This window comes from Pseudophryne corroboree, chromosome 7 (assembly GCF_028390025.1).
Source record: "Pseudophryne corroboree isolate aPseCor3 chromosome 7, aPseCor3.hap2, whole genome shotgun sequence".
Classification (NCBI taxonomy): domain Eukaryota; kingdom Metazoa; phylum Chordata; class Amphibia; order Anura; family Myobatrachidae; genus Pseudophryne; species Pseudophryne corroboree.
In genome coordinates this window covers 512319913-512347517 of record NC_086450.1, presented here as the reverse complement: position 1 = coordinate 512347517, position 27605 = coordinate 512319913, and the positions used below count along the sequence as shown (strand labels likewise).

The 27605-nt window shown below is 49.7% G+C and overlaps 1 protein-coding gene across 1 annotated transcript in view; it reads right to left on the bottom strand.

Moving 5' to 3' along the window:
* Positions 1-24383, bottom strand: part of LOC134945905 (integrin alpha-M-like) — a 234564-nt gene extending 210181 nt beyond the window's left edge. The window contains exons 1-4 of the mRNA XM_063935462.1: positions 24343-24383; positions 6400-6502; positions 6198-6301; positions 1529-1599 (exon numbers count right to left, since the gene is read on the bottom strand). Coding sequence (XP_063791532.1) covers positions 1529-1599; positions 6198-6301; positions 6400-6502; positions 24343-24367 — 303 coding nt within the window. The 5' untranslated portion in view covers positions 24368-24383. The remainder of the gene's footprint in view (positions 1-1528; positions 1600-6197; positions 6302-6399; positions 6503-24342) is intronic.
* Between the last annotated feature and the right edge of the window lie 3222 nt (positions 24384-27605).

The following is a 27605-nucleotide window of genomic DNA, read 5'->3' as shown; positions in this document are numbered from 1 at the left end:
AGAGACGAGACAGGAAAGATGGGAAAGGAGAGATGGGAGAGGAGAGACCTGAAAGTTGGGAGAGTAGACACGGGAGAGGAGAGGAGAGAGAGGAGAGACGGGAGAGATGGGAGAGGGCAGAGGAGGGACGGAGAGGAGAGACGGGAGAGAAGAGATGGGAGATGAGAGACAGGAGAGGAGAGATGGGAGAGGAGGGACGGGAGAGGAGAGACAGGAGACGGGAGAGGAGAGATGGGAGAGGAGAGACCTGAGAGACAGTAGAGGAGAGACGGGAGAGGAGAGATGGGAGAGCAGAGACAAGACGAGACAGGAAAGATGGGAAAGGAGAGATGGGAGAGGAGAGACAGGAGAGGAGAGACCTGAGAGACAGGAGAGGACAGAGGAGGGACGGGAGAGGAGAGATGGGAGAGGAGAGACCTGAAAGTTGGGAGAGTAGACACGGGAGAGGAGAGGAGAGAGAGGAGAGACGGGAGAGATGGGAGAGGGCAGAGGAGGGACAGAGAGGAGAGACGGGAGAGAAGAGATGGGAGAGGAGAGACAGGAGAGGAGAGATGGGAGAGGAGGGACGGGAGAGGAGAGAGAGGAGACGGGAGAGGAGTGACCTGAGAGACAGTAGATGAGAGACGGGAGAGGAGAGATGGGAGAGCAGAGACGAGACAGGAAAGATGGGAAAGGAGAGATGGGAGAGGAGAGACCTGAAAGTTGGGAGAGTAGACACGGGAGAGGAGAGGAGAGAGAGGAGAGACGGGAGAGATGGGAGAGGGCAGAGGAGGGACGGAGAGGAGAGACGGGAGAGAAGAGATGGGAGATGAGAGACAGGAGAGGAGAGATGGGAGAGGAGGGACGGGAGAGGAGAGACAGGAGACGGGAGAGGAGAGATGGGAGAGGAGAGACCTGAGAGACAGTAGAGGAGAGACGGGAGAGGAGAGATGGGAGAGCAGAGACAAGACGAGACAGGAAAGATGGGAAAGGAGAGATGGGAGAGGAGAGACAGGAGAGGAGAGACCTGAGAGACAGGAGAGGACAGAGGAGGGACGGGAGAGGAGAGATGGGAGAGGAGAGACCTGAAAGTTGGGAGAGTAGACACGGGAGAGGAGAGGAGAGAGAGGAGAGACGGGAGAGATGGGAGAGGGCAGAGGAGGGACGGAGAGGAGAGACGGGAGAGAATAGAGGAGAGATGGCAGAGACGGGAGAGGACAGAGGAGGGACGGGAGAGGAGAGACGGGAGAGGAGAGAGGAAGGATGGGAGAGATCAGGAAAGGAGAGACAGGAGAAGAGAGACGGGAGAGGAGAGACTGGAGACTGGAGAGGAGAGACGGGAGAAGAGAGACGGGAGAGGAGAGACTGGATACTGGAGAGGAGAGACGGTATAGGAGAGACTGGAGACTGGAGAGGAGAGACTGGAGAGGAGAGACTGAAGAGGAGAGACTGGAGACTGGAGAGGAGAGACGGAAGAGGAGAGACTGGAGACTGGTGACAGGAGAGGAGAGACTGGAGAGAGGAGGGACGGGAGAGGAGAGAGGATTACCAGTATGTTAGATGCGCTGTCGTCAGTGGTGAGAGCGAGTCCCAGCGACATGTTATTGTCATCCTCAGATCCTGAAATACAAACTCATATAAGATATACACAGACACGGGTACACGCTTGTGATGTCATGTTGTTATCCTTACATATAGTACGTGATGATAATATATACACAGGTATTTGTGGTGATAGCGGAGGTGCTACTGCTGTGTATAGAGAATGCTGCTGAACGAAGAGACTGCTCTTCATATGAGATGTGAGTGACCCCACTGAGGGCCGTTCTCCCTCCCACTTAGGGCGTCTATACTGCCATACTGAGGGCCGCTGTACCGCCATGCTGAGAAGCGTTCTCCCTATATACTGAGGGCCTCTGTACCGCCATGCTGAGAAGCGCTCTCCCTATATACAGAGGGCCGCTGTACCGCCAAGCTGAGAAGCGCTCTCCCTGCATACTGAGGGCCGCTGTACCACCATGCTGAGAAGCGCTCTCCCTATATACTGAGGGCCTCTGTACCGCCATGCTGAGAAGCGCTCTCCCTATATACTGAGGGCCTCTGTACCGCCATGCTGAGAAGCGCTCTCCCTATATACAGAGGGCCGCTGTACCACCATGCTAAGAAGCGCTCTCCCTGTATACTGAGGGCCGCTGTACCACCATGCTGAGAAGTGCTCTCCCTATATACTGAGGGCCTCTGTACCGCCATGCTGAGAAGCGCTCTCCCTATATACTGAGGGCCGCTGTACCACCATGCTGAGAAGCGCTCTCCCTGTATACAGAGGGCCGCTGTACCACCATGCTGATAAGCGCTCTCCCTGTATACAGAGGGCCGCTGTACCACCATGCTGAGAAGCGCTCTCCCTATACACTGAGGGCCGCTGTACCGCCATGCTGAGAAGTGCTCTCCCTATATACTGAGGGCCGCTGTACCGCCATGCTGAGAAGCGTTCTCCCTATATACAGAGGGCCGCTGTACCACAATGCTGAGGAGCGCTCTCCCTATATACTGAGGGCCGCTGTACCGCCATGCTGAGAAGCGCTCTCCCTATATACAGAGGGCCGCTGTACCGCCATGCTGAGGAGCGCTCTCCCTATATACTGAGGGCCACTGTACCACCATGCTGAGAAGCGCTCTCCCTATATACTGAGGGCCTCTGTACCGCCATGCTGAGGAGCGCTCTCCCTATATACTGAGGGCCACTGTGCCGCCATGCTGAGAAGCGCTCTCCCTATATACAGAGGGCCACTGTGCCGCCATGCTGAGAAGCGCTCTCCCTATATACTGAGGGCCTCTGTACCGCCATGCTGAGGAGCGCTCTCCCTATATACTGAGGACCACTGTGCCGCCATGCTGAGAAGCGCTCTCCCTATATACTGAGGGCCACTGTGCCGCCATGCTGAGAAGCGCTCTCCCTATATACTGAGGGCCACTGTGCCGCCATGTTAGTTCTGTCTGGAATACACAATGTGTAGTAGACTCTATTTCATACCAGCACATCAAGGATCCATTATTGGGGTCTGATTGGAGAGACCGTTACTGTAAGTGATAGACTTGGGGGTTGATGTATCAGTCAGTGGAGAAGTTCCCTGTAGCAACCAGCCATCTATGATTTAGTGAAATGTACATGATAAATGCTACCTAAAAACTGATTGGTTGCTATGGGCAACTTCTCCACTCTTTAAACTGCTTGATACATCCACCACTTGGTGAGCAAACTTAGCCTTTGGTCCTGCAGAGTTAAGAACTCAGGTCCGACAGGGTTTCCTCCTCTGGTTTTATTTCAGCCGTTGCCTATAGCTCCCAGGCTTGCTTGAGATGTGAAACACGTTGGTGGATTAAGTCGGCGCTACAGGCAACGGCTGGATAAAAACCCGAGTACAGCTCGCGCCTGATGGCACTGGAAGATACAGCAGCAATCCCCAGCAAATCCCAGCATTCCTAGCTGGAGAGCCACTACAGAGGAGGAAACCCGGCCAGACCCGAGACCATGACTCTGCAGGACCGAAGCCCTTGGGTAGGGATAGTTAGGGAAAAGTGGGATATCCTATTAGCCCCAATGCCATTTCGGGCAATCAAAATGGCTGAATGTTGCGATTGGCAGTTACGGGGTGAGCTACTGCAGAGGATTGGGAGCTTTGGGGGCGAGCTTCAGCAGGGGATTGGCAACTATGGGGCGAGCTTGTACTGAGGATTGTCAGCTATGGGGTGAGCTTCTGCAGAGGATTGTCAGCTATGGGGCGAGCTTCTGTAGAGGATTAGCAGCTATGGGGCGAGCTTCTACACCAGATTGGCAGCTATGGGGTGAGCTTCTGCAGAGGATTGGCAGCTATGGGGTGAGTTTTTGCAGGGGATTGACAGCTACAGGGCGAGCTTCTGCAGAGGATTAGCAGCTATGGGGTGAGCTTCTGCAGAGGATTAGCAGCTATGGGGTGAGCTTCTGCAGAGGATTAGCAGCTATGGGGCGAGCTTCTGCAGAGGATTGTAAACTACGGGGCGAGCTTCTGCAGAGGATTGGCAGCTATGGGGTGAGCTTCTGCAGGGGATTGACAGCTACAGGGCGAGCTTCTGCATAGTATTAGCAGCTATGGGGTGAGCTTCTGCAGAGGATTAGCAGCTATGGGGTGAGCTTCCGCAGGGGATTGACAGCTACAGGGCGAGCTTCTGTAGAGGATTAGCAGCTATGTGGTGAGCTTCTGCGGAGGATTGTAAGCTACGGGGTGAGCTTCTGCGGAGGATTCGCAGCTATGGGGCGAGCTTCTGCAGGGGATTGACAGCTACAGGGCGAGCTTCTGCAGAGGATTAGCAGCTATGGGGCAAGCTTCTGCAGAGGATTGTAAGCTACGGGGTGAGCTTCTGCAGAGGATTGGCAGCTATGGGGCGAGCTTCTGCAGGGGATTGGCAGCTATGGGGTGAGCTTCTGCAGAGGATTGTCAGCTATGGGGCTAGCTTCTGCAGAGGATTGTCAGCTATGGGGCGAGCTTCTGCAGGGGATTGGCAGCTACAGGGTGAGCTTCTGCAGAGGATTAGCAGCTATGGGGTGAGCTTCTGCAGAGGATTGTCAGCTATGGGGCGAGCTTCTGCAGGGGATTGGCAGCTATGGGGCGAGCTTCTGTAGAGGATTAGTAGCTATGGTGTGAGCTTCTGTAGAGGATTAGCAGCTATGGGGCGAGCTTCTGCAGAGGATTAGCAGCTATGGGGCGAGCTTCTGCAGAGGATTAGCAGCTATGGGGCGAGCTTCTGCAGAGGATTAGCAGCTATGGGGTGAGCTTCTGCAGAGGATTAGCAGCTATGGGGCAAGCATCTGTAGACAATTGGCAGCTATGGGGTGAGCTTCTGTAGACGATTAGCAGCTATGGGGCGAGCTTCTGCAGAGGATTAGCAGCTATGGGGCGAGCTACTGCAGAGGATTAGCAGCTATGGAGCGAGTTACTGCAGAGGATTAGCAGCTGTGGGGTGAGCTTCTGCAGAGGATTAGCAGCTATGGGGCGAGCTTTTGTAGAGGAATAATAGCTATGGTGTGATCTTCTGTAGAGGATTGTCAGCTATGGGGCGAGCTTCTGTAGAGGATTAGTAGCTATGGTGTGAGCTTCTGTAGAGGATTAGCAGCTATGGGGCGAGCTTCTGCAGAGGATTAGCAGCTATGGGGTGAGCTTCTGCAGAGGATTAGCAGCTATGGGGTGAGCTTCTGCAGAGGATTAGCAGCTATGGGGTGAGCTTCTGCAGAGGATTAGCAGCTATGGGGCGAGCATCTGTAGACAATTGGCAGCTATGGGGCGAGCTTCTGTAGACGATTAGCAGCTATGGGGTGAGCTTCTGCAGAGGATTGTCAGCTATGGTGTGAGCTTCTGTAGAGGATTAGCAGCTATGGAGCGAGTTACTGCAGAGGATTAGCAGCTATGGGGTGAGCTTCTGCAGAGGATTAGCAGCTATGGGGCGAGCTTCTGTAGAGGATTAGCAGCTATGGAGCGAGCTTCTGTAGAGGATTAGCAGCTATGGGGCGAGCTTCTGTAGAGGATTAGCAGCTATGGAGCGAGTTACTGCAGAGGATTAGCAGCTATGGGGTGAGCTTTGGCAGAGGATTGTCAGCTATGGTGTGAGCTTCTGTAGAGGATTAGTAGCTATGGTGTGAGCTTCTGTAGTGGATTGTCAGCTATGAGGCGAGCTTCTGCAGAGGATTAGCAGCTATGGGGCGAGCTACTGCAGAGGATTAGCATAGCAGCTATGGGGCGAGCTTCTGCAGAGGATTAGCAGCTATGGGGCGAGCATCTGTAGACAATTGGCAGCTATGGGGTGAGCTTCTGTAGAGGATTAGCAGCTACAGGGCGAGCTTCTGCAGAGGATTAGCAGCTATGGGGTGAGCTTCTGCAGAGGATAGCAGCTATGGGGCGAGCTACTGCAGAGGATTATCAGCTATGGGGCGAGTTACTGCAGGGGATTGGCAGCTATGAGGTAAGTGCCATGGAGACCAGAGGCAGCACAGAGACAAGAGGAGCGCACCCCGCGTCAGAGTCCAGGCAGTAGGGAGGTCTGATGTGCCCAACAGGAGGAGTTTACTGCCATCTAGTGGTCACAGAGCTTACAGCAGGATATATGAGACTGAATAAATAGGGAAGATAACTTTATATCCTGTTGGCCTGCAATAATACACCTCAGAATTACAAGTAGATAATTACCGGTGATGGTGATTGGAGTGCAGTCATTGGCGCCAGGATCGCAGCGATATAACTGGCCAGTTCTATTGATCGCCACTTGCTGGAGGGGAGCGCTGACAATCACCCTGGAATGAGACATAGAAACTATAGGTCTGCAGCTTAGTGCTGGTGACTTGGTTTCTACATAATCCACCCTATAGCGGAGGGGACAGGTCACTCTCACCTTTTATCCAGCTGTACAACCTGGTATCCAAAGCTGCGAGCGCTGTTCCGGAAGATGATCGGCTTCTCAGTGTCCACAAAGAAGGCGCCAACAGAGGACAGGCCTGTAACAAAGAAGGCACATCCAGATGATATACAAAGTGTTTGACCTCACTCACTCTCACCCAGTCATCCTCTGTGACCTCGCTCACACTCACCCAGTCATCCTCTGTGACCTCACTCACACTCACCCAGTCATCCTCTGTGACCTCATTCACTCTCACCCAGTCATCCTCTGTGACCTCGCTCACACTCACCCAGTCATCCTCTGTGACCTCACTCACACTCACCCAGTCATCCTCTGTGACCTCACTCACCCAGTCATCCTCTGTGACCTCACTCACACTCACCCAGTCATCCTCTGTGACATTACACTCACCCAGTCTTCCTCTGTGCTTCTCTGTAGTATCATATGTTACTGCAGGACTACTCCCCAGCTTATGCTCTGACCCTCCTGTATCTGTGACCTCACTCACACTCACCCAGGCACCTTCTATGCTCCTCTATTGTATCGTGTTACCACAGGACTTCTCTACAGCTTACGCTTTGACCCTCCTGTATCTGTTATCTCACTCACACTCACCCAGTAATCCTCTGTGCTATTCTATTGTATCATATGTGTCAAGACTGGATGGGCGATTCACCAGTTACGTCAACCTGAGAATCGCCACCAGTGATTTATGGTTACCTTAGCATGTGTGGTTAATGTAAACCCGGTAACTGCCACCAGCAAAAGAACCACAAAATATGAACGTATGGACCCCAGACAGTCTTTTACAGCTATCTGTATCCAGAATTATTAGCTGCACACTCACATACACTTCATTAATATCTTTGGCTTCCCAGGCTCACAGATTAGATTCACCAAGAGACACAGAGAATACGCTAGAATTAATGATATTTTAATTCGAACAAAATAATCCAAGGTTTGATTATAACAAAAATATGACTACACATATGGACAGAAACACAGTACATGAATCTAAGAAAAATAATCCTGAAATAATAATTCAGAAGCCTAACACTTATGCAGAGAATTTAGGATTCTGATTTGGGGGTCTGCACAATTGAGCTTATCGATTAACTTCCAGCGTAGCTGAATCCCCACAGAGAATGAACACTTTGCTTTAAGTGAGAGGTGGAATTATACTGTGCAGCCCCACTCCTCCCTTCCACCTTTGTGTTTTTTCTTAACTAGCTCACTGCTGGACACTGGACATGTAAGGGAACGTGTCCTCCCAAGTCTTTAACTCAGTAGATAGGGGAGGGGCATTTAGCCCAGATGGAACACAGACATTCCATTCTCCTTAAGAGGTGAAATCCTCCTTTAATTTATTACTCCTGGCCTAGAGTGACCAGTTTGAGGATGAAGTATTCAGTTTTCCACCCTCAAACATGTATGACTGGTACAAGATAAGAGATCACTATCTGTCCCCTAAACATAAATGTCTTCTCCCATTTCTCTGGATAAACTTAGGTCAACTTTGGGACACAGCTACAGTAAGCAGCCACGTTGTCCCATGCAAGGGTCATTCATACACTTACATATGATACAATTCTGATATTGCTTGAGACACGACTGCATACTTAGCATGCAATACACATCTCCACCACAGGGTGGCTAATGCTCCACTAATCCAGTACTGTAGAGTGAATTGCGGCAGATTTATCTACAAGCTCTGGCAAATTGTCAGTGATGACTGTAATGTTACTGTAGACTGTACACACAGACCAATGGTCAGACGGAGAGAGTCAATAAAAAATAAATAAATATAAATAGTTTATACAGACACAAACGAATGTGTTAAAGCAATGGTCCATTGCCGTGTTACTGTATGTGAGCATCCATGTCCCATAGACAAATCAATATATAAAAATAGTGTATACAGATGCAACTAACGTGTTAAAGCAATACTGTAGTTCATTGACGTTGCCAAATCAATAAATAAAAATAGTGTATACAGTCGCAACAAATGTGTTAAAGCAATACTGTAGTTCATTGACATTAGAGGTACTGTACTGTATGTGAGCGACCAAGTCCCATATTTGTCATGAGGCATTGTGGCCGAGCGGTGAAGTGTATCACTCCCCATGCTCAGAGACCTGGGTTCGATTCCCAAAGTGCGAATGCATGGTTTTTTTTTCCTGACACTTTATTGGGGTTTTTTTCTATTGTAATATACTTTCACATTCATTAGAAATATGCACACAGGTTTTACATGAATCAGCGTCTCATTCCGCTATTTCAAATACACAGCGGCAATGGGGTCCCGTAGACAAACCAATAAATATGTATATGTAATCACAATTAAAATGAAATGTCATAGTTAGTGGCTTTTTTATTATTCTATTGGCTAACATCACGTGAGGGCTTATAATCAATCAATGAAAATAATAAAATTAGGCAGAGAGGCGGGGATGTGCCAACTCAGGTGTCCAATCAGATACTGGTCTGCTGTGATTGGTCGTTTTATGTCTAATCTTACACGTGATGTTTCTGCGGAACATGAAGCCAGTGATGTAAGGGAAAGGTGCCTCTTTCTCTTCTTCCAGCGTCTTGGTCCTCCACGCAGTTGCAGTGTTGCAATGTATATTAGCAGCGGTGCATCTGGCAGAGAAGGAGCCGGGCACACAGCTACTAGTCTACATTACAGCAGGCAATGCTGCAGCTGGTGGCGACATATACATAAGCAGAGATCGCTGGTGGAAGCGACTTATGCGCCCACAGGGCAAATGTGCTGTGTGCTGAGCACCGTCCACACCACCCTAGTTAAGACCCTGAATAAAACACACTGAGCTGATTACATCTGTGGGTGACTGTTATTGTAGCCTCTGAGTGATATCATAAGTGCACCAGCAAGATATTATACTTTTGATCGTGATTCAAGTGAAAGCCTGTCGCTGTCTCAGCTGCTGCCTATAGTGTAGAGTTGTACTTCAACGTGTAATCGTCTAGTCAGATTGTCTTCCCATAAATTGTGAGGTGAGTGAATGTGGTGCCACCATATGTCTAATCATTATGTGAGTGTGTAACACACAAGAAGTGGGGACGTGTCACGCGGGTTGTGACCTAACATGTTCAGATTAAAAAAAGAGACCAATTCCTCATATATCTAATGTGCTACATATAGACAGATTACGTCTTTATTATAGGGAATACAGGAGGATGATTTGGAGGTGGACGCTATTGGCACTGTGACGGCTTCTTTTGGATGCAGCTGCTGTGTGTAAATATGTGGAAGCCGCAGCAGGCATCTTGTGTGAAAGACATCAACCTGAGGCCTCTACCAGTGGCGTAACTAGGAATTTTTCTCCCCCAAGCCAAAACATTCTCTGGCGCCCCCCATTCATATGCAGTCCACCAGTGCCGTGCGGTGAGGTGAGGCAGAGCATTTCCTGTCATACGCCAGTATATGCCAGAGTTACAGTAGGACTATATACAGTATAAGAAAAATACAAAGAATATATTATACGTAAAAATCTTCTTTGTATTATCCTAACCATCTTAAAGTCAAAACTGTGGAGGAAAAAAAGACTCCACAATCTACTCTATAAATCCACCTTACTGCCGATATACTCCTCAGGATCTCACCCAATTCCTCTGTTATCCTCCATATACATCTCCTATACATACTGTGACAAGAACACTGGAATAGTGTTTGAGGGCAGGTATGTTTGTCCCAGGTTGTTGTCTTACATGTATTAGAAAAAATTAAAACTTCTAGGAAAATGTTTTGTTTTGTCAGAACCTTTTCAGTTTATTGGAAAAGCTGGATAATGGCCCTGAAAGAGAGATAGGGCAAGTTCCAGACTTGGGCCCAGTTCGGGTCTTTGGCCTCACAGAAGGCTAATCAGGGTTTCGGCTGTGTAAGAGTGTTATAGGGCTGCTGGCCTGATTAGTGTGTGCAGACTGCAGGAGGAGACTGGAGGATCTCTGAAGAGAGAAACACGCTTCTTTATGCAAGTGAGCCATACAGGGTTTACTGGAGAACTCTGTTTTTGTTTAGTGATAGTTAGGAACGTCCTGTGTTTAGTTAGTGCCGGACAGGCAAGGTATTTTCTTTTGATGTTTGTTTTATTTTCTGCTTAATAAAACTGGTTGTGGCCAGTTGCACCACAAACTGGACTTGTGTGATTCCTCAGCTGCTGCTTGCTGCCATTTACCCCAGGAAACGGCACCTTGTTCCCTTACAGTGTTACAACTTGGTGGAGAATGCGAGTACTCCGTTCTGCGCATAAGTGAAAGCAGCAGCTTTACGAGGCCTGCAGAAAACGGTGGTTTATGCAGATACAGCCCAGTGTGAAGTTGCTGAGACTCACCCCTGAGGGTTTGATATATGTCCTGGGTGAAAGCAGCTACAAAGCCGCCTGAAAAATCTGTCGACATGGAGGAACTGCTTAAAGCCCTGCTGCAAGCTACAGCGGCTCAGCAGGAGGCCAACAGACAGCAGCAGGTGGCAATGGAGGAAAATTGGAGACTACAGCAGGAGGCCAACAGACAGCAGCAGGTGGCAATGGAGGAAAATAGGAGACAGCAGCAGGTGGCTATTGACGAACTTTACAGGCAACAGTGTCAGGATAGAGAGGCCTTAACAGAAGTGGTGCAGAGCCTTGCAGCGCGGATTGGAGATGTGGCAGTCAGTACTCCAACCAGCTGTAGTTCTATACGGGCCAGTCACTTCCTGCAGAAAATGACAGAGGCTGATGATGTGGAGGCCTACCTGACCACGTTTGAAAGGACTGCCGAGCGGTAGATCTGGCCAAAAGCACAGTGGGCCAGTCTGCTGGTACCTTTTCTGTCAGGTGAGCCCCAAAAAGCGTACTTTGATTTAAGCCCTGCTGAGGCTCAGGACTATGATAAACTAAAGACTGAGATCCTGACCCGCCTGGGAGTCACGCTGTCAGTACGAGCACAACGGGTGCACCGTTGGATGTACGCCATGGAGAAGCCTCCTCGCTCCCAGATGCACGACCTTATTCAGCTAACAAAAAAATGGTTACAGCCAGAGACATTAACTGGTCCCCAGATGGTTGAAAGTCATCATGGACCACTATTTGAGATCTTTGCCCGTGGTCCTGCGCAAGTGGGTGAGCCATGGAAATCCGGATACTGCTGACCAATTAGTAGACATGGTAGAGAGGTATTTGGCGGCAGAGGAACTACTGATGACCACCCAGCAACCCAAAGATCCTCGACAGCGCCCTTCAGTAAAGACTGGTAAGACTGTTCTGTGAGAAAACGTTGCTGGGCGGTTAAGAGAACGCAAGGCTGGAGAAACTGTAAACACTGGCCCTGGAGACAGGTCAATGGAGCTAGAAAGGTCTATGCTGCCCAAATGGGTTGATAATCATGTGGTTAAATGTTTTAGGTGTGGTATGCCAGGTCATGTTATTGCCAATTTCCCAGTCACGCAAGAACCCATGCAATGTGATGCTGCCTTTGAATGTTGCAGAATGTCTCTTTGCTAGGTTAGCCTGTACTGTGGTACCTTCACCTGAGCTGGAAAAACAAATGTGTAACGTGTTCTTAGAGGGTAACCGGGTAGAGGCCTTGCTAGATTCAGGAAGTTTAGTTACCCTCGTGAAAGCTCGGTTAGTGAACCCCTTAAAGGTCCAGCAATTACCTATTGGGGTAACTTGCATACATGGGGATACCCAACATTATGTCACTGCTGAAGTGAATATAGGAACTTGTTGTGGGTCAGCAATTGTTAAAGTAGGACTGGTCCCCACCTTGGTGCATGAGGCCATAATAGGGAGGGATTTTCCTAATTTCCTCATTTTTGTAAACTGTGGGAATCACGTTTATCAACAGATGTGAGAAGTAAAGAGCCAGTTGATAATACCGGTGATTTTATGAATGTACGTGTGACCCATTTCCTTTTGCTAGTTTGGCTGGGGAAGTGACAGATGGGGAGTCCAGTGAGGGCCCTCTTGCTGGAAACAGAGACATAGTAGTTAGAACTGAAAGTGTGCCTGACCTGAAGGTAAAGAAGGATCTGTTTGCATCTGAACAGTTAAAGGATCCTACCTTAATAAAGGCTAGAGAGAATGTTAAGATGGTTAATGGGGAACCTGTGGTACCAGGTGACAGGGTTACGTATCCCCACATGGCCATCTGTAATGAGCTATTGTACCACATTGTCAAAAGGGGTGAGGATGTGGTGGAACAGCTGGTAGTTCCCCAGCCTTATCGGAGAACGGTACTAGATTTAGCTCATAGTCACGTTACAGCAGGACATTTAGAGGCAGAAAAAACCACTGAAAGAGTTTTACAAAGGTTCTTTTGGCCAGTGGTTTATAAAGAAGTGTCTGAATATTGTTCTTCCTGTCCTGAATGCCAGTATCATGCCCCTAGACATTTCAGGAGCCCACTAGTTCCCATGCCTATTATAGAGGTCCCGTTTGACAGAATAGCCATGGATCTCGTGGGGCCCTTGTTAAAGTCTGCTCGGGGCCATCAGTATATCCTAGTAATTATGAACTATGCCACTCGATATCATGAGGCTGTCCCTTTACGCACTATCACAACCAAGGCGATAGCTAGGGAGCTGGTGCAGGTTTTTAGTAGAAATTTTGACTGACCAAGGTACTCCATTTATGTCAAGGATTATGAAAGAATTGTGCAAATTATTTAAGGTCACTCACCTCAGGACGTCCATCTACCATCCCCAAACTGACGGGTTGGTAGAAAGGTTCAATAAAACATTAAAAAGTATGTTAAAAAAGGTTGTTGATAGAGATGGGAAAAACTGGGACTGTTTGTTGCCCTACTTGTTAATGGCCGTCAGAGAAGTTCCTCAGTCCTCTACGGGGTTTTCTCCATTTGATTTGTTGTATGGTAGACACCCCAGAGGGCTGTTGGACATTGCCAAAGAAACGTGGGAAGGACAGCCCACTCCTTATAGAAGCGTTAATGGACATGTAACACAAATGCAGGATAGGATTGCAGCCGTGGTACCTATTGTCAGAGAGCACATGGAACAGGCCCAAAGTGCTCAACAAGGGTATATAACCGGAGTGCCAAGATACAGGAATTTGCTCCTGGAGATAGAGTTCTTGTTTTGGTACCCACTGTGGAAAGCAAGTTCCTAGCTAAATGGCAGGGTCCATTTGAGATTAGGGAAAAAGTGAATGAGGTTAATTACAAAGTATACCAGCCGGGAAAGAGAAAACCAGAACAAATCTACCATGTTAACTTAATCAAACCCTGGAAAGATAGGTTGTCTCTGTCAGCGGAGTTGGAAGCTCAATGAGCATGAAAAAAGGTATGCCATTGTGGAAAAGGAGGCTTTGGCCATTAAATGGGCATTAGATACCTTGAGATATTACCTCTTGGGTAGACAATTCAGACTAGTGACAGATCATGCCCCTTTAAAATGGATGGATGTAAATAGAGGTCAGAATGCTTGTGTAACTAGATGGTTTCTAGAATTGCAGGATTTTACGTTTACTGTCGAACATAGACACAGTTGGACAACGCAGATGCATTGTCCCGCATCTTCTGTTTTGGTGCTACAAGTGTTCCGGCCCCTAGGTTGAAATAGCGGAGGGGGAAATGTGACAAGAACACTGGAATAGTGTTTGAGGGCAGGTATGTTTGTCCCAGGTTCTTGTCTTACATGTATTAGAAAAAAATGAAAACTGCTAGGAAAATGTTTTGTTTTGTCAGAACCTTTTCAGTTTATTGGAAAAGCTGGATAATGGCCCTGAAAGAGAGATGGGGCAAGTTCCAGACATTGGGCCCAGTTCGGGTCTTTGGCCTCACAGAAGGCTAATGAGGGTTTCAGCTGTGTAAGAGTGTTATAGGGCTGCTGGCCTGATTAGTGTGTGCAGACTGCCTGAGGAGACTGGAGGATCTCTGAAGAGAGAAACACGCTTCTTTAGGCAAGTGAGCCATACAGGGTTTACTGGAGAACTCTGTTTTTGTTTAGTGATAGTTAGGAACGTCCTGTGTTTAGTTAGTGCCGGACAGGCAAGGTATTTTCTTTTGATGTTTGTTTTATTTTCTGCTTAATAAAACTGGTTGTGGCCACTTGCACCACAAACTGGACTTGTGTGATTCCTCAGCTGCTGCTTGCTGCCATTTACCCCAGGAAACTGCACCTTGTTCCGTTACAGTGTTACAATACATTATCCCTATATAAGAGCAGACTCCGCACTTACCCATACAGAGGAGGACGGCAGCATCACACCAGCACCGAGTACAATGTCTCCCATACATACATTACCTCTATATAAGAGCAGACCCCGCACTCACCCATACAGAGGAGGACGGCAGCATCACACCAGCACCGGGTACAACGTCTCCTATACATACATTACCTCTATATAAGAGCAGACCCCTCACTCACCCATAGAGAGGAGGACGGTAGCATCACACCAGCACCGGGTACAATGTCTCCTATACATACATTACATCTATATAAGAGCAGACCCCGCAATCACCAATACAGAGGAGGACGGCAGCATCACACCAGCACCGGGTACAACGTCTCCTATACATACATTACCTCTATATAAGAGATGACCCCGCACTCACCCATACAGAGGAGGACGGCAGCATCACACCAGCACCGGGTACAACGTCTCCTATACATACATTATTTCTATATAAGAGCAGACCCCGCACTCACCCATACAGAGGAGGACGGCAGCGTCACACCAGCACCGGGTACAACGTCTCCTATACATACATTACCTCTATATAAGAGCAGACCCCGCACTCACCCATACAGAGGAGGACAGCAGCATCACACCAGCACCGGATACAACGTCTCCTATACATACATTACCTCTATATAAGAGCAGACCCCGCACTCACCCATACAGAGGAGGACGGCAGCATCACACCAGCACCGGGTACAACGTCTCCTATACATACATTACCTCTATATAAGAGCAGACCCCGCACTCACCCATACAGAGGAGGACGGCAGCATCACACCAGCACCGGGTACAACGTCTCCTATACATACATTACCTCTATATAAGAGCAGACACCGCACTCACCCATACAGAGGAGGACGCAGCATCACACCAGCACCGGGTACAACGTCACCTATACATACATTACCTCTATATAAGAGCAAACCCCGCACTCACCCATACAGAGGAGGACGGCAGCGTCACACCAGCACCGGGTACAACGTCTCCTATACATACATTACCTCTATATAAGAGCAGACCCCGCACTCACCCATACAGAGGAGGACGGCAGCATCACACCAGCACCGGGTACAACGTCTCCTATACATACATTACCTCTATATAAGAGCAGACCCCGCACTCACCCATACAGAGGAGGACGCAGCATCACACCAGCACCGGGTACAACGTCTCCTATACATACATTACCTCTATATAAGAGCAGACCCTGCACTCACCCATACAGAGGAGGACGGCAGCATCACACCAGCACCAGGTACAATGTCTCCTATACATACATTACCTCTATATAAGAGCAGACCCCGCACTCACCCATACAGAGGAGGACGGCAGCATCACACCAGCACCGGGTACAACGTCTCCTATACATACATTACCTCTATATAAGAGCAGACCCCGCACTCACCCATACAGAGGAGGACGGCAGCATCACACCAGCACCGGGTACAACGTCTCCTATACATACATTACCTCTATATAAGAGCAGACCCCGCACTCACCCATACAGAGGAGGACGGCAGCATCACACCAGCACCAGGTACAATGTCTCCTATACATACATTACCTCTCTATAAGAGCAGACCCAGCACTCACCCATACAGAGGAGGACGCAGCATCACACCAGCACCGGGTACAATGTCTCCTATACATACATTACCTCTATATAAGAGCAGACCCCGCACTCACCCATACAGAGGAGGACGCAGCATCACACCAGCACCGGGTACAACGTCTCCTATACATACATTACCTCTATATAAGAGCAGACCCCGCACTCACCCATACAGAGGAGGACGCAGCATCACACCAGCACCGGGTACAACGTCTCCTATACATACATTACCTCTATATAAGAGCAGACCCCGCACTCACCCATACAGAGGAGGACGGCAGCATCACACCAGCACCGGGTACAACGTCTCCTATACATACATTACCTCTATATAAGAGCAGACCCCGCACTCACCCATACAGAGGAGGACGGCAGTATCACACCAGCACCGGGAACAACGTCTCCTATACATACATTACCTCTATATAAGAGCAGACCCCGCACTCACCCATACAGAGGAGGACGGCAGTATCACACCAGCACCGGGTACAACGTCTCCTATACATACATTACCTCTATATAAGAGCAGACCCCGCACTCACCCATACAGAGGAGGACGGCAGCATCACACCAGCACCGGGTACAACGTCTCCTATACATACATTACCTCTATATAAGAGCAGACCCCGCACTCACCCATACAGAGGAGGACGGCAGCGTCACACCAGCACCGGGTACAACGTCTCCTATACATACATTACCTCTATATAAGAGCAGACCCCGCACTCACCCATACAGAGGAGGATGGCAGCATCACACCAGCACCGGGTACAACGTCTCCTATACATACATTACCTCTATATAAGAGCAGACCCCGCACTCACCCATACAGAGGAGGACGCAGCATCACACCAGCACCGGGTACAACGTCTCCTATACATACATTACCTCTATATAAGAGCAGACCCCGCACTCACCCATACAGAGGAGGACGGCAGCATCACACCAGCACCGGGTACAACGTCTCCTATACATACATTATCTCTATATAAGAGGAGACCCCGCACTCACCCATACAGAGGAGGACGGCAGCATCACACCAGCACCGGGTACAACGTCTCCTATACATACATTACCTCTATATAAGAGCAGACCCAGCACTCACCCATACAGAGGAGGACGGCAGCATCACACCAGCACCGGGTACAACGTCTCCTATACATACATTACCTTTATATAAGAGCAGACCCCTCACTCACCCATACAGAGGAGGACGGTAGCATCACACCAGCACCGGGTACAATGTCTCCTATACATACATCACATCTATATAAGAGCAGACCCCGCACTCACCCATACAGAGGAGGACGGCAGCATCGCACCAGCACCGGGTACAACGTCTCCTATACATACATTACCTCTATATAAGAGCAGACCCCGCACTCACCCATACAGAGGAGGACGGCAGCATCACACCAGCACCGGGTACAACGTCTCCTATACATACATTACCTCTATATAAGAGCAGACCCCGCACTCACCCATACAGAGGAGGACGGCAGCGTCACACCAGCACCGGGTACAACGTCTCCTATACATACATTACCTTTATATAAAAGCAGACCCCGCACTCACCCATACAGAGGAGGACGGCAGCATCACACCAGCACCGGGTACAACGTCTCCTATACATACATTACCTCTATATAAGAGCAGACCCCGCACTCACCCATACAGAGGAGGACGCAGCATCACACCAGCACCGGGTACAACGTCTCCTATACATACATTACCTCTATATAAGAGCAGACCCCGCACTCACCCATACAGAGGAGGACGCAGCATCACACCAGCACCGGGTACAACGTCTCCTATACATACATTACCTCTATATAAGAGATGACCCCGCACTCACCCATACAGAGGAGGACGGCAGCATCACACCAGCACCGGGTACAACGTCTCCTATACATACATTACCTCTATATAAGAGCAGACCCCGCACTCACCCATACAGAGGAGGACGGCAGCGTCACACCAGCGCCGGGTACAACGTCTCCTATACATACATTACCTTTATATAAAAGCAGACCCCGCACTCACCCATACAGAGGAGGACGGCAGCATCACACCAGCACCGGGTACAACGTCTCCTATACATACATTACCTCTATATAAGAGCAGACCCCGCACTCACCCATACAGAGGAGGACGCAGCATCACACCAGCACCGGGTACAACGTCTCCTATACATACATTACCTCTATATAAGAGCAGACCCCGCACTCACCCATACAGAGGAGGACGCAGCATCACACCAGCGCCGGGTACAACGTCTCCTATACATACATTACCTCTATATAAGAGCAGACCCCGCACTCACCCATACAGAGGAGGACGCAGCATCACACCAGCACCGGGTACAACGTCTCCTATACATACATTACCTCTATATAAGAGCAGACCAAGCACTCACCCATACAGAGGAGGACGGCAGCATCACACCAGCACCGGGTACAACGTCTCCTATACATACATTACCTCTATATAAGAGCAGACCCCGCACTCACCCATACAGAGGAGGACGGCAGCATCACACCAGCACCGGGTACAACGTCTCCTATACATACATTACCTCTATATAAGAGCAGACCCCGCACTCACCCATACAGAGGAGGACGGCAGCGTCACACCAGCACCGGGTACAACGTCTCCTATACATACATTACCTCTATATAAGAGCAGACCCCGCACTCACCCATACAGAGGAGGACGCAGCATCACACCAGCACCGGGTACAACGTCTCCTATACATACATTACCTCTATATAAGAGCAGACACCGCACTCACCCATACAGAGGAGGACGCAGCATCACACCAGCACCGGGTACAACGTCTCCTATACATACATTACCTCTATATAAGAGCAGACCCCGCACTCACCCATACAGAGGAGGACGCAGCATCACACCAGCACCGGGTACAACGTCTCCTATACATACATTACCTCTATATAAGAGCAGACCCCGCACTCACCCATACAAAGGAGGACGGCAGCATCACACCAGCACCGGGTACAACGTCTCCTATACATACATTACCTCTATATAAGAGCAGACCCCGCACTCACCCATACAGAGGAGGACGCAGCATCACACCAGCACCGGGTACAACGTCTCCTATACATACATTACCTCTATATAAGAGCAGACACCGCACTCACCCATACAGAGGAGGACGGCAGCATCACACCAGCACCGGGTACAACGTCTCCTATACATACATTACCTCTATATAAGAGCAGACCCCGCACTCACCCATATAGAGGAGGACGCAGCATCACACCAGCACCGGGTACAACGTCTCCTATACATACATTACCTCTATATAAGAGCAGACACCGCACTCACCCATACAGAGGAGGACGGCAGCATCACACCAGCACCGGGTACAACGTCTCCTATACATACATTACCTCTATATAAGAGCAGACCCCGCACTCACCCATACAGAGGAGGACGCAGCGTCACACCAGCACCGGGTACAACGTCTCCTATACATACATTACCTCTATATAAGAGCAGACCCCGCACTCACCCATACAGAGGAGGACGCAGCATCACACCAGCACCGGGTACAACGTCTCCTATACATACATTACCTCTATATAAGAGCAGATCCCGCACTCACCCATACAGAGGAGGACGCAGCATCACACCAGCACCGGTACAACGTCTCCTATACATACATTACCTCTATATAAGAGCAGACCCCGCACTCACCCATACAAAGGAGGACGGCAGCATCACACCAGCACCAGGTACAATGTCTCCTATACATACATTACCTCTATATAAGAGCAGACCCCGCACTCACCCATACAGAGGAGGACGCAGCATCACACCAGCACCGGTACAACGTCTCCTATACATACATTACCTCTATATAAGAGCAGACCCCGCACTCACCCATACAAAGGAGGACGGCAGCATCACACCAGCACCAGGTACAATGTCTCCTATACATACATTACCTCTATATAAGAGCAGATCCCGCACTCACCCATACAGAGGAGGACGCAGCATCACACCAGCACCGGTACAACGTCTCCTATACATACATTACCTCTATATAAGAGCAGACCCCGCACTCACCCATACAGAGGAGGACGGCAGCGTCACACCAGCACCGGGTACAACGTCTCCTATACATACATTACCTCTATATAAGAGCAGACCCCGCACTCACCCATACAGAGGAGGACGCAGCATCACACCAGCACCGGGTACAACGTCTCCTATACATACATTACCTCTATATAAGAGCAGACCCCGCACTCACCCATACAGAGGAGGACGCAGCATCACACCAGCACCGGGTACAACGTCTCCTATACATACATTACCTCTATATAAGAGCAGACACCGCACTCACCCATACAGAGGAGGACGCAGCATCACACCAGCACCGGGTACAACGTCTCCTATACATACATTACCTCTATATAAGAGCAGACCCCGCACTCACCCATACAGAGGAGGACGCAGCATCACACCAGCACCGGGTACAACGTCTCCTATACATACATTACCTCTATATAAGAGCAGACCCCGCACTCACCCATACAAAGGAGGACGGCAGCATCACACCAGCACCGGGTACAACGTCTCCTATACATACATTACCTCTATATAAGAGCAGACCCCGCACTCACCCATACAGAGGAGGACGCAGCATCACACCAGCACCGGGTACAACGTCTCCTATACATACATTACCTCTATATAAGAGCAGACACCGCACTCACCCATACAGAGGAGGACGGCAGCATCACACCAGCACCGGGTACAACGTCTCCTATACATACATTACCTCTATATAAGAGCAGACCCCGCACTCACCCATATAGAGGAGGACGCAGCATCACACCAGCACCGGGTACAACGTCTCCTATACATACATTACCTCTATATAAGAGCAGACACCGCACTCACCCATACAGAGGAGGACGGCAGCATCACACCAGCACCGGGTACAACGTCTCCTATACATACATTACCTCTATATAAGAGCAGACCCCGCACTCACCCATACAGAGGAGGACGCAGCGTCACACCAGCACCGGGTACAACGTCTCCTATACATACATTACCTCTATATAAGAGCAGACCCCGCACTCACCCATACAGAGGAGGACGCAGCATCACACCAGCACCGGGTACAACGTCTCCTATACATACATTACCTCTATATAAGAGCAGATCCCGCACTCACCCATACAGAGGAGGACGGCAGCGTCACACCAGCACCGGGTACAACGTCTCCTATACATACATTACCTCTATATAAGAGCAGACCCCGCACTCACCCATACAGAGGAGGACGCAGCATCACACCAGCACCGGGTACAACGTCTCCTATACATACATTACCTCTATATAAGAGCAGACCCCGCACTCACCCATACAGAGGAGGACGCAGCATCACACCAGCACCGGGCACAACGTCTCCTATACATACATTACCTCTATATAAGAGCAGACCCCGCACTCACCCATACAGAGGAGGACGGCAGCATCACACCAGCACCGGGTACAAAGTCTCCTATACATACATTACCTCTATATAAGAGCAGACCCCGCACTCACCCATACAGAGGAGGAAGCAGCATCACACCAGCACCGGGTACAACGTCTCCTATACATACATTACCTCTATATAAGAGCAGACACCGCACTCACCCATACAGAGGAGGACGGCAGCATCACACCAGCACCGGGTACAACGTCTCCTATACATACATTACCTCTATATAAGAGCAGACCCCGCACTCACCCATACAGAGGAGGACGGCAGCATCACACCAGCACCGGGTACAATGTCTCCTATACATACATTACCTCTATATAAGAGCAGACCCCGCACTCACCCATACAGAGGAGGACGCAGCATCACACCAGCACCGGGTACAACGTCTCCTATACATACATTACCTCTATATAAGAGCAGACCCCTCACTCACCCATACAGAGGAGGACGGCAGCATCACACCAGCACCGGGTACAACGTCTCCTATACATACATTACCTCTATATAAGAGCAGACCCCGCACTCACCCATACAGAGAAGGACGCAGCATCACACCAGCACCGGGTACAACGTCTCCTATACATACATTACCTCTATATAAGAGCAGACCCCGCACTCACCCATACAGAGGAGGACGGCAGCATCACACCAGCACCGGGTACAACGTCTCCTATACATACATTACCTCTATATAAGAGCAGACCCCGCACTCACCCATACAGAGGAGGACGGCAGCATCACACCAGCACCGGGTACAATGTCTCCTATACATACATTACCTCTATATAAGAGCAGACCCCGCACTCACCCATACAGAGGAGGACGCAGCATCACACCAGCACCGGGTACAACGTCTCCTATACATACATTACCTCTATATAAGAGCAGACCCCGCACTCACCCATACAGAGAAGGACGCAGCATCACACCAGCACCGGGTACAACGTCTCCTATACATACATTACCTCTATATAAGAGCAGACCCCGCACTCACCCATACAGAGGAGGACGGCAGCATCACACCAGCACCGGGTACAACGTCTCCTATACATACATTACCTCTATATAAGAGCAGACCCCGCACTCACCCATACAGAGGAGGACGGCAGCGTCACACCAGCACCGGGTACAACGTCTCCTATACATACATTACCTCTATATAAGAGCAGACACCGCACTCACCCATACAGAGGAGGACGGCAGCATCACACCAGCACCGGGTACAACGTCTCCTATACATACATTACCTCTATATAAGAGCAGACCCCGCACTCACCCATACAGAGGAGGACGCAGCATCACACCAGCACCTGGTACAACGTCTCCTATACATACATTACCTCTATATAAGAGCAGACCCCGCACTCACCCATACAGAGGAGGACAGCAGCCATTACACCAGCACCGGGTACAACGTCTACTATACATACATACATTACCTCTATATAAGAGCAGACCCCGCACTCACCCATACAGAGGAGGACGGCAGCATCACACCAGCACCGGGTACAACGTCTCCTATACATACATTACCTCTATATAAGAGCAGACCCCGCACTCACCCATACAGAGGAGGACGGCAGCATCACACCAGCACCGGGTACAACGTCTCCTATACATACATTACCTCTATATAAGAGCAGACCCCGCACTCACCCATACAGTGGAGGACGGCAGCATCACACCAGCACCGGGTACAACGTCTCCTATACATACATTACCTCTATATAAGAGCAGACCCCGCACTCACCCATACAGAGGAGGACGGCAGCGTCACACCAGCACCGGGTACAACGTCTCCTATACATACATTACCTCTATATAAGAGCAGACCCCGCACTCACCCATACAGAGGAGGACGCAGCATCACACCAGCACCGGGTACAACGTCTCCTATACATACATTACCCCTATATAAGAGAAGACCCCGCACTCACCCATACAGAGGAGGACGGCAGCATCACACCAGCACCGGGTACAACGTCTCCTATACATACATTACCTCTATATAAGAGCAGACCCCGCACTCACCCATACAGAGGAGGACGGCAGCATCACACCAGCACCGGGTACAACGTCTCCTATACATACATTACCTCTATATAAGAGCAGACCCCGCACTCACCCATACAGAGGAGGACGCAGCATCACACCAGCACCGGGTACAACGTCTCCTATACATACATTACCTCTATATAAGAGCAGACCCCGCACTCACCCATACAGAGGAGGACGGCAGCATCACACCAGCACCGGGTACAACGTCTCCTATACATACATTACCTCTATATAAGAGCAGACCCCGCACTCACCCATACAGAGGAGGACGGCAGCATCACACCAGCAACGGGTACAGCGTCTCCTATACATACATTACCTCTATATAAGAACAGACCCCTCACTCACCCATACAGAGGAGGACGGCAGCATCACACCAGCACCGGGTACAATGTCTCCTATACATACATTACCTCTATATAAGAGCAGACCCCGCACTCACCCATACAGAGGAGGACGGCAGCATCACACCAGCACCGGGTACAACGTCTCCTATACATACATTACCTCTATATAGGAGCAGACACCGCACTCACCCATACAGAGGAGGACGGCAGCCATTACACCAGCACCGGGTACAACGTCTCCTATACATACATTACCTCTATATAAGAGCAGACCCCGCACTCACCCATACAGAGGAGGACGGCAGCATCACACCAGCACCGGGTACAACGTCTCCTATACATACATTACCTCTATATAAGAGCAGACCCCGCACTCACCCATACAGAGAAGGACGGCAGCATCACACCAGCACCGGGTACAACGTCTCCTATACATACATTACCTCTATATAAGAGCAGACCCCGCACTCACCCATACAGAGGAGGACAGCAGCCATTACACCAGCACCGGGTACAACGTCTCCTATACATACATTACCTCTATATAAGAGCAGACCCCGCACTCACCTATACAGAGGAGGACGGCAGCCATTACACCAGCGCCGGGTACAACGTCTCCTATACATACATTACCTCTATATAAGAGCAGACACCGCACTCACCCATACAGAGGAGGACGGCAGCATCACACCAGCACCGAGTACAACGTCTCCTATACATACATTACCTCTATATAAGAGCAGACCCCGCACTCACCCATACAGAGGAGGACGCAGCATCACACCAGCACCGGGTACAACGTCTCCTATACATACATTACCTCTATATAAGAGCAAACCCCGCACTCACCCATACAGAGGAGGACGGCAGCATCACACCAGCACCGGGTACAACGTCTCCTATACATACATTACCTCTATATAAGAGCAGACCCCGCACTCACCCATACAGAGGAGGACGCAGCATCACACCAGCACCGGGTACAACGTCTCCTATACATACATTACCTCTATATAAGAGCAGACCCCGCACTCACCCATACAGAGGAGGACGGCAGCATCACACCAGCACCGAGTACAACGTCTCCTATACATACATTACCTCTATATTAGAGATGAGCGCCTGAAATTTTTCGGGTTTTGTGTTTTGGTTTTGGGTTCGGTTCCGCGGCCGTGTTTTGGGTTCGAACGCGCTTTGGCAAAACCTCACCGAATTATTTTTGTCGGATTCGGGTGTGTTTTGGATTCGGGTGTTTTTTTCCAAAAACACTAAAAAACAGCTTAAATCATAGAATTTGGGGGTCATTTTGATCCCAAAGTATTATTAACCTCAAAAACCATAATTTACACTCATTTTCAGTCTATTCTGAATACCTCACACCTCACAATATTATTTTTAGTCCTAAAATTTGCACCGAGGTCGCTGTGTGAGTAAGATAAGCGACCCTAGTGGCCGACACAAACACCGGGCCCATCTAGGAGTGGCACTGCAGTGTCACGCAGGATGTCCCTTCCAAAAAACCCTCCCCAAACAGCACATGACGCAAAGAAAAAAAGAGGCGCAATGAGGTAGCTGTGTGAGTAAGATTAGCGACCCTAGTGGCCGACACAAACACCGGGCCCATCTAGGAGTGGCACTGCAGTGTCACGCAGGATGGCCCTTCCAAAAAACCCTCCCCAAACAGCACATGACGCAAAGAAAAAAAGAGGCGCAATGAGGTAGCTGTGTGAGTAAGATTAGCGACCCTAGTGGCCGACACAAACACCGGGCCCATCTAGGAGTGGCACTGCAGTGTCACGCAGGATGGCCCTTCCAAAAAACCCTCCCCAAACAGCACATGACGCAAAGAAAAAAAGAGGCGCAATGAGGTAGCTGACTGTGTGAGTAAGATTAGCGACCCTAGTGGCCGACACAAACACCGGGCCCATCTAGGAGTGGCACTGCAGTGTCACGCAGGATGTCCCTTCCAAAAAACCCTCCCCAAACAGCACATGACGCAAAGAAAAAAAGAGGCGCAATGAGGTAGCTGTGTGAGTAAGATTAGCGACCCTAGTGGCCGACACAAACACCGGGCACATCTAGGAGTGGCACTGCAGTGTCACGCAGGATGTCCCTTCCAAAAAACCCTCCCCAAACAGCACATGACGCAAAGAAAAAAAGAGGCGCAATGAGGTAGCTGTGTGAGTAAGATTAGCGACCCTAGTGGCCGACACAAACACCGGGCCCATCTAGGAGTGTCACTGCAGTGTCACGCAGGATGGCCCTTCCAAAAAACACTCCCCAAACAGCACATGACGCAAATAAAAATGAAAGAAAAAAGAGGTGCAAGATGGAATTGTCCTTGGGCCCTCCCACCCACCCTTATGTTGTATAAACAGGACATGCACACTTTAACCAACCCATCATTTCAGTGACAGGGTCTGCCACACGACTGTGACTGAAATGACGGGTTGGTTTGGACCCCCACCGAAAAAGAAGCAATTAATCTCTCCTTGCACAAACTGGCTCTACAGAGGCAAGATGTCCACCTCATCATCATCCTCCGATATATCACTGTGTACATCCCGCTCCTCACAGATTATCAATTCGTCCCCACTGGAATCCACCATCTCAGCTCCCTGTGTACTTTGTGGAGACAATTGCTGCTGGTAAATGTCTCCGCGGAGGAATTGATTATAATTCATTTTAATGAACATCATCTTCTCCACATTTTCTGGATGTAACCTCGTACGCCGATTGCTGACAAGGTGAGCGGCGGCACTAAACACTCTTTCGGAGTACACACTTGTGGGAGGGCAACTTAGGTAGAATAAAGCCAGTTTGTGCAAGGGCCTCCAAATTGCCTCTTTTTCCTGCCAGTATAAGTACGGACTGTGTGACGTGCCTACTTGGATGCGGTCACTCATATAATCCTCCACCATTCTATCAATGTTGAGAGAATCATATGCACTGACAGTAGACGACATGTCCGTAATCGTTGTCAGGTCCTTCAGTCCGGACCAGATGTCAGCATCAGCAGTCGCTCCAGACTGCCCTGCATCACCGCCAGCGGGTGGGCTCGGAATTCTGAGCCTTTTCCTCGCACCCCCCAGTTGCGGGAGAATGTGAAGGAGGAGATGTTGACAGGTCGCGTTCCGCTTGACTTGACAATTTTGTCACCAGCAGGTCTTTCAACCCCAGCAGACCTGTGTCTGCCGGAAAGAGAGATCCAAGGTAGGCTTTAAATCTAGGATCGAGCACGGTGGCCAAAATGTAGTGCTCTGATTTCAACAGATTGACCACCCGTGAATCCTTGTTAAGCGAATTAAGGGCTGCATCCACAAGTCCCACATGCCTAGCGGAATCGCTCCCTTTTAGCTCCTTCTTCAATGCCTCCAGCTTCTTCTGCAAAAGCCTGATGAGGGGAATGACCTGACTCAGGCTGGCAGTGTCTGAACTGACTTCACGTGTGG